Source organism: Panthera uncia, chromosome E3, assembly GCF_023721935.1.
Source record: "Panthera uncia isolate 11264 chromosome E3, Puncia_PCG_1.0, whole genome shotgun sequence".
Classification (NCBI taxonomy): domain Eukaryota; kingdom Metazoa; phylum Chordata; class Mammalia; order Carnivora; family Felidae; genus Panthera; species Panthera uncia.
The window spans coordinates 33,841,693-33,849,719 of NC_064815.1; the positions used below are offsets into that span (position 1 = coordinate 33,841,693).

At 61.6% G+C, this 8,027-nt stretch overlaps 1 protein-coding gene across 1 annotated transcript in view; it reads left to right on the forward strand.

Annotated features, from left to right (window-relative positions):
- The window catches only part of PRKAR1B (protein kinase cAMP-dependent type I regulatory subunit beta), an 85,001-nt gene that overhangs the window by 75,911 nt on the left and 1,063 nt on the right, over nt 1–8,027 (forward strand). The window contains exons 8-9 of the mRNA XM_049639032.1: nt 2,034–2,094; nt 7,290–7,411. Of these exons, the coding sequence (XP_049494989.1) occupies nt 2,034–2,094; nt 7,290–7,411 (183 nt within the window). The remainder of the gene's footprint in view (nt 1–2,033; nt 2,095–7,289; nt 7,412–8,027) is intronic.

An 8,027-nucleotide genomic window follows, 5' to 3' on the forward strand; every position in this document is an offset into this window, starting at 1 on the left:
CCAGGACTGCACACAGTGGGTGCCTTCCAGGGAGGGGTGATGCCCAGAGTACCGCGGTCCAGGACCGCACGCAGTGGGTGCCCTCTGCAGGGGGAGGATGCCCAGCATGTCTCCATCTCTGTGGCATGAACACCAATTGTACATCGACATCCTGCTTTGACCCTGACCACGCCTCTTAGTGGCCACCAGCAGGTTACGACCGCTCCCTGACCTGCACACCTCCCTGTAGAGTGGAGACTGGTGGCGACCCCAGGGTCACGGAGAGAGCTGATCCTTCGAGGCGCTGGTCTTGGCAGCACTGGGGACGTCTGAGCTGAGCTCACCTCTTCCCAGATCAGGCGTCTGGGCAGCTGCGAGGGCCTGTTTGCAGAGGTTCCAGCCCCATCTCTGATGGTGGGGCCGGGGGGGGGGGTCATTCTGAGGCTGATGGCTCTCCCTCTGCGTCTCCGTGGGAAGCAGACGAGGAGCCTTCTGGGCTGAGGCGAGGATGTGGGCAGTTTGGAGGAAGGTAGGGAGAAGCCCAGGTCGAAGACGCGGAGAACGTGGTGCTGACCGACCGCTCTCCTGTTGGGGAAACTGAGGCCCCGAGGTGGTGAGACTGGTCTGAGAGCATGGGAGGTTATGGGTGATGTGGATGTGGAATGGGACTCTCCCGAACCTCCCCATCAGCCCTCCACCCTCCACCACCGTACTTGGTAAAGGTCATCACTGCTCCCCCCGCCATCGTCACCGTCCACCCAGCCATCACCACCACCGCCGCCATCATCATCACCATCACCTCGGCCACGATCACCAGCATCGTCACCAAGCTTTGGGATGCGTAGGACCCAGCCTGGGTTTCATTCCTGCTCCTGTGATCCCAGTCTAGGCATTTGCTTGCCCCTCGAGCCTGCTTCCTCATCTGGGGATGAGGGTAACCGTGCCCTTGTCTCACGGGACTCTCGCGAGGTTGAGGTGGGCCTGAGCGTTTTGGGTTTCTGCTGCTGCCCTGGCCCGAGCACATTGTCATCGTCGCTGTCCTCCTCCCTCCTCTCTCCATACCAGGTGTCGGGTCTGTGGTCGACCCATCCTTTCCACGTCCCAGGTGATGGATGAGGCCGTTTGAATTTAACCAGACCAGGCTTGCTGCTCTGCTGGTGGAGAGCATGTCCCCGTTTTCTGAATGTGCAGTGCTTAACAGGACTTAGTGGTGGTGTAGCCATGTCCAGTTGTGGAGTGTGTACACTGTGCAGAGGCCCTGGGCAGCAGGCCAAGGGGATAAAGTCCAGACTGCTCTCTACCTGCCGGGCTGGCGCTGGCTGCTGGAAGGCTGGGCCGCCTCCTCCTTCACTTAGGCCACCAGCTCGCTGGGATGCGTACTTGAGGAAGTGGGTGCCCTTTTCCAATTCGTGTTCCGGTTCTACTTTTTGGAGTGGATTTTCATTTCTAATTCACGCGGAGGTTGACAGGGCCCTGTCTGCTGGTTTTATCTTATTCAGCCAGCACTTGGTTGGGAAAGAAGCAACTCATTGGCCCTTCTCACCAGGCCCCAGGTTCAGGCACGACCAGCCCAGGGACTTGACCCATGTCGGCTACTCCCTCCTTAGCGTATCACACACTCAGTTCTGCCGCCAGCCCCAGAGCCTCTCCAGGTGTGTGTGTGTGTGTGTGTGTGTGTGTGTGTGTGTGTGTGTGTGTGTTGGGCGGAAGAGTGGGGGTGCGGTGAGCCCGGCTCAGACAGTACCCCTTGCAATCCCGCCTTGGGGACATCTGCCTTGAGCACGTGGAAACCCCAGTGCAGGATTCTGGTTGGCTGGGTGCTCGTCGTGTGGACCAGTCACTGGCCCGGGCTGGATGAGGTCACTGTCGGCGGCCAGGGGAGGCGCAGCTGCCTGGAGGAGGTGCTGGCTGGGGTCTTTGAGGGGCTTGCAGGACATGGAATGGTCAAAGGGTTTCCTTTTAAGAGTTCAGAGTCACTTGGGGAAATTTGGAAATGTCAACATGATTCAGGCACAAAGACCCACCTTCTTTTCTGTCTTCTTTCTCTGGAACAGGGCAGCACCCTCAGAAAACGCAAGATGTACGAGGAGTTTCTCAGCAAGGTCTCCATCCTGGGTCAGTGGCCCCCACCCTGTGCGCGAGCCTGTGCTGGTAGCTTCCCCCGGTCTCATCTGAGTCCTGCCTGCTGGGTCCAGCCATTTCCACGTTCCCCGTGTGCCTGGAAGGTTCAGCCCTCCGGGTGACGTGTGGGTTTGGGACAGGCATACGTGTGAACCCACACAGGCATGGCTCACACGTATGCACCCACGCGGGCATGCTCGCCACTCGCTCACACGCGTATGCACCCGCGAGGTACAGTTGCACACGTGCATACGCGTATACTCACAGAGGCACGTTCACATACGTGTGCACACAGCCACACTCACACGTGCACGTGTATGCGTGTGTCCACGTGCACCGAGAGCTCTGTGTCTGATCCGCCGGGCGCGGTCATCCTCTCCTGGGCCGTCTGTGCCCTCGTCCCGCGTGCTCTGCCTGTCCGTCCCTCTGCTTTCGGTGTCCCCGCCAGCCCTTCCTCTGTATCCGTCAGTTTCGAGACCCATCTCGTGTTCTTCTAGTAAACGTGGTCCCCGGTGTCGAGCATTCCCGGGCCTGATTTGTATTCTTTTCCCAAGCGGGTTTCTCCTGGTGCACTCACTGCCCTTTCTTGCCCTGTGGTCTGATAAACACGTTGGCTGCATTTCAGTCGATTTCCAGCACTGTCAACAGAACTCTCACCAGCAAGAGTCTTCAGTGTTTTGGAGTAGCTGTGACATACACAGGGGCCACCGTTTGTAGCCGGCCGATCCCGTCAGGGAGAACCTTCAGCCGTGGTGATGGTCCTTTCTGCGTTGAGCACCTGACCTGTGCCTGAGGAACCGAATTTTCATTTTGTCCCATTTTAATCAAGTGAAATGCAAGTACGCAGGGCAGCACTCGCCCACAGGCGGGGCCCCGCTTGGGAGGGCGAGGGACAGCTGAGTGCCGAGCCTCCGGGAACCTCTGGAAACCACCGTCCAGCAGCGGTCCCCATGGCCTTCTGGGTGAGGATGGGGAGCGAAGGGTGTTCTCCTTTTCCAAGAGCGTGCTGGGGCAAGGAAGGAAAAGAAGCAAACAAAACCCACTGGGTGTGAGTCCGGCACTGGGGCTGAGGCTCGCGGATGAGGTTACAGGATTGGGGCGCTCCCCTCCCTGCGCGGCGTGAGCCTGTAGGGACGCCGGGCTGAGCCGGCACCGGAGCAGCCCTGGCTCCCAGCTGGGCTCCCCTCTGCCCGGGGCCCGCTGTCCAGGCTGCAGAGACAAGGGTGGGGGGTGCCCGCCGCCTGCCCTTCCAGCGGAGGACTGGGGGGGCAGGTCAGGAGGAAGCCCCACCCGCACCCCCTGCACCAAGCGTGGATGCGTGGGGGGAAAGGCCACCGTGGCCGAACAGACTGGGACTGGGATAGGTGCCGGAAGTACCAAGGAAAGCTGAGAGCCAGCCACACACGGAAGGAACCCAGTTAGGAAGAGAGCACGGCCACAGAAACAGAAATCAAATCCAGGACAGGGTTCGTCTAGGACACACGTCCGCCCAGAGAGCAGCGGCCTGAAGAGGGAAGAGCTGGAGAGACGCGTTCCGGCCAAGCCTCGGAGGTCCGCAGGGTCGCGGGAGGAGCAGGCACAGCGGTGCCCTCCCCCCCCCCCCCCCGCCCCCGCCCTACAGCCTTTGGGAGTCTCTCGCGAGGGCGCAGAGAGAGACCGCGGTGTTTGGCATCCAGGCGGTGGAGACGGCGTGAGGCCTGCCGCGTCCTCTGGGGTGGAGGGCAGTCAAGCGAGTGACCAGAGCTGTGGGCAGGCAGAAAGCAGCAGACGGTCCCGGCTCAGCAGGGCCTGCAAAGCCATCTTGCGGCAAAAGCGGAAGACCAGCCGCCGGGTCCTGGGACGTCGTAGCCGCGGGGAGGGAGGCAGAAGTCAGGTTAGGCACCCTGTGCAGGACACTGGCGTTTTATCAGTGACGCTGCGGTCAACCACGCTTCAATAATAACGAACTAAAAATTTTAAAACCTTAACAAATGGATCTGAAGCAATGGTGACAAAACCACGTGATTTTGCGCAGGACGGATGTTGCTGGGTTACGTCATGTGCGCTACTGTCTTGATAACTTTTTTTCCAAATGAGGACGGATGGACGAGATCGAGCGCGGAGCAGGTCCCCGGGGAGGGCACGTCACCGAGCCCAGGAGAGCCCCCCGGGGGTGTGGCTGCTGTGGGCAGAGGAGGGGCAGAGCCACATGGAGGCATTCGATCGAGGCAGGGCACAAGGCAGCCCCCGCCAGGCCCCAGGCGCCCAGAGCAGGAGGGCCAGCGCCCCGGAGGCAGGCTCAGAAGACCCTGGATGGGATGGGTGTGTCCGCTCCTTCTCAGCCCACACCGGGGAGCGAAAACCAACACGGGAGGGAGGCCAGACGGGGCTACCTGTTCCCTCGACACCGAGCCTGCCTGCAGTTCAGGGTGTCAAGTCAAGCCACATGAAATGGCCCGTTTTTGGGGCGCCTGCATGGCTCAGTCGGTTAAGCGTCCAACTTCGGCTCAGGTCATGATCTCGCGGTCCGTGAGTTCAAGCCCCGCATCGGGCTCTGTGCTGACAGCTCAGAGCCTGGAGCCTGCTTCGGATTCTGTGTCTCCCTCTCTCTCTGCCCCTCCCCTGCTTGTGCTCTGTCTCTCTGTCTCAAAAATGAATAAACATCAAGAAAAATTGAAATGGCCTGTTTTCTACCCCTTTGGACCTAAAGAGTGGGCGTTCCATCTGCATCAATGTGTGTGAAACCTGACCACTGAGTCAGTGTTTTTCGTGATCTCTTTTAGGGGAATGTTTTGGAAAAGAAGGTATCTTACCTCGAAAGAGACAGAGAGAGACTCTTGGTTTCTTTGCCTGGTGTTAAATTCAGGCAGAGTAAACTTTAAGACTTTACGTTGGAAGCGCCTGGTGGTCATGTTTGTAAAAGCAGCTGTGACCGTCTTCTGTCCACCCTCCCGTCTGGCTCTACGACTGGAGACACACTCGGCCAGGCGATGTGACATAGGGTGGCATTCTGCACTTTTTCACATTCTTTTCGCTTCATTCTGTTTCTTATTTGTAGCGAATCTGAGTAACTTAACCAAAAACAATCAAGTAGGCCTGCCAGGGAGGGCGCCGCAGGACGTCTGACCCCGGGGTTGGGGCGCATGCCACGGCACGACCCCACACCCTCTGAAGTCCCGCGAAACGAACAGAGAAGGGTCTGGTTTTCCTCGTGCTCTTGTGGTAAAAGTTCATCCACTGTCCCAGAGTTTTTACCTTCGGGGCGTCTGCACTCAGGGTTGTGCCCCCACCCCCACTCCCTGGTTCCAGAACCTTCTTGTCACCCCCGGGGGAGGCCCTGTGCCCGTCTCTGCAGGTGCCTGGTCTGGGCGCGTCATACGAAGGGGTGCTGTGCTGATGGGTCAGCGTCGCACTCGGCGACGTGAGACTCGGCAGCCTCGTGCGCGGGTCCTCGGGGTCTCACGGAGGCTGGGAGGAGGGGTGCTTTAGCCCCACGAGAAATCCCCGGGCCTGGGGCCCCCTGGTCCCTCACCGTCTCCCGTTCCCTCGGAGCCCAAGCGCCCCGGTCGCCTTCCGATCCCTCCTGCTCTTACTGTGTGCCAGGCGCGCTCAGTGCTCTGCTCAGCTGCACACGGAAGCTTTGTTCCCTCCGATGAACCCGTTGCCAGCCAGCACTTCTCCGTGGCCGTCGGGCAGAGCGACCCCAAGACTGACCCCTTGGCCCTCAGTCACCCAGCTGCACAGAGCCCTCCGGCATTGGAAGGTGGGGGGGCCTTGGTCTCGGCAGCCTGCCCCCGGCAGGAAGGAGCGTGGGCGGCCACGGTGCGCCCGGGGCCCGGGGGTTCTGGTTTGTGCACACGGACATAGGAGTCGGCCCCTGGCGGGCACTGAACGTGGCGGAACCCCGGGGGGTGTGAGTGCAGAAGCCACCCCGGCCTCCCCGTGTCCTGCTTTTAGGCCACACGCCTGCTGGCTCTCGGGCTCCGGCTGCAGGACGTCTGTGACAGCGGAGGGACGCCTGCCTCCGTTTGCATCCTGTGCGGGTGCGGTGTTGACCGTCCCACTCGGGAAAGGGGCCCGTGCTGCCTGGAGGGTCGGGCTGTGCACAGCAGAAGAACCACTCCCGGGGCTTCTTTCCTGAGTTGCCTCAGAGAAGAGACCGTTCAGTAACCGGGGCCCAGAAACCGCCTGGCGTCTTCTGACGGGACGCAGCTTCGCGAGTCGACGTTCAGGCCTCGGAGCGTCACGTTTCAGGTGTAACGAGGAACCTGCTGAAGAGACACGCGGGGACAGATGTCTCCCCAGCAGCGTGACTCGTGGCTGTCGCTCAGAACCCACGGGCAAGACCTCCGCGTTGGCCGGCCGGCCGGCCCGCGCGCGCCCACCCCCGACGAGCACCGCTCGTGCCGCTCCTGAGGCCGCTGCTCTGTTCGGTCCCCGGCGGTGGATGTGCGAGGCTGCGTGGGAACGCCCGGGCCCTGACTCCCCAGCAGTCCCACTGGCCTTGCAGACCTTTCCAGGCGGGCCGGTGGGGCGCGTGCACTGACGGCTCCCCGAAAGCCGGTCCTTTGCTACGAGAAGCACTGGCAGGCGTCTTAAAGTGGAGAAATCCCGCTCCTAACCTAGTTCTAAAATAAATGCTTTGCTTTGTATTTTTAGCCGCTGACCCACTTAAGCAGCATCTGAGGAGTCTAGGCTGGGGAGGTTTCTTCTGCCGAGAAAGAAATAGTTAATCAGGCAGTCGTTATTTTCTTACAGAAGGAGCGTATGGGGCGTATTGGGTGTTTTTTCCCTTCCCGAGGGCTAGGGATGGACAGTGACCAGGAAGGGGAGGTGTGGGGAGGGGCGGCAGGGGACACGGGACACGCAAGCTGTGCCGAGAAGCGTGAGTTGGAATTAAGTGTGTTGACCCGAAATAACGGAAGGCGAGCCGTGCTGAGCCTCGCAGCTGAGCGGTGATGAAGCGTCTTCCCAGCCGGTGGTGGTTCCCAGCAGGCTCGCGTTAAACCGCGTCGTGGCCTCAGTGCTCGGCGGGCACGCTGGCCGGGTCCCCCCCGGGCCCGACTTAGTGCTGCGACGCCCAGGCCCTCCCAGCGCACAGACGCGCGCCCCGGGTGCCTCGCAGCCGATCCACGGCACTTGCGGAGCGAGCGCTCGGGTGCAGGGCAGGGGCGAGGCCGCAGTGACGGTCCCCTTGTCGCCCACTCTAGAGTCGCTGGAGAAGTGGGAGCGCCTGACCGTGGCTGACGCCTTGGAGCCTGTGCAGTTTGAGGACGGGGAGAAGATCGTGGTCCAGGGGGAGCCCGGGGACGATTTCTTCATCATCACGGAGGTGAGTGCCGCCCTCACGGGGGCCCCGTCCGCGTTGCTCCTGTGTGCCGACCCCAAGCCCCCCGCCCTCTGCCCCGCTAACGGCCTCACGCCGTGCCGTCGTGTCTTCTCGCCCTGGAGAGTCGGAAGGGAGACTCTCCTCTTGGAAAACAGCGTCGGGTCCCCAGGCGTGCGGGGCCCCGGGAGGACGTTGTGCCGGGCTGAACACGAGCGTGTGCGCAGTGGGGGTGGAGAGTCGGAACCCACGTCGGGACCCTGGGTGGCGCGGCACCTCAAGTTCTGTGGCGCGTTGTCACCGGCGGACAAAGAGGTCTGGCATCTCTCCGTGCTGCCTCTCACGACTATGCGCCCATCTACAAGGATCTCGGACGAGGACGTTGGTTCTTAAAAGTGGCTCCCGGTTCCCAGGCTGGAGGCGCGTGAGTCATTCTTACGAGGCCCGGCGACAGCTGGTGCTGGGGCCGTAATCCGTGTCGGCCACACTCGCGCCTGTCACTGACACAGGCCAGCAGCTGCCGTGGCTGCCCGTCCCCAGGGCTGTGCTGGGCTGGGACCCCCGGGGTGAGCCCCCACCCAGACGCTGCCCGGAACGAATGGGGGGCCCGCCTCGCGGGGGG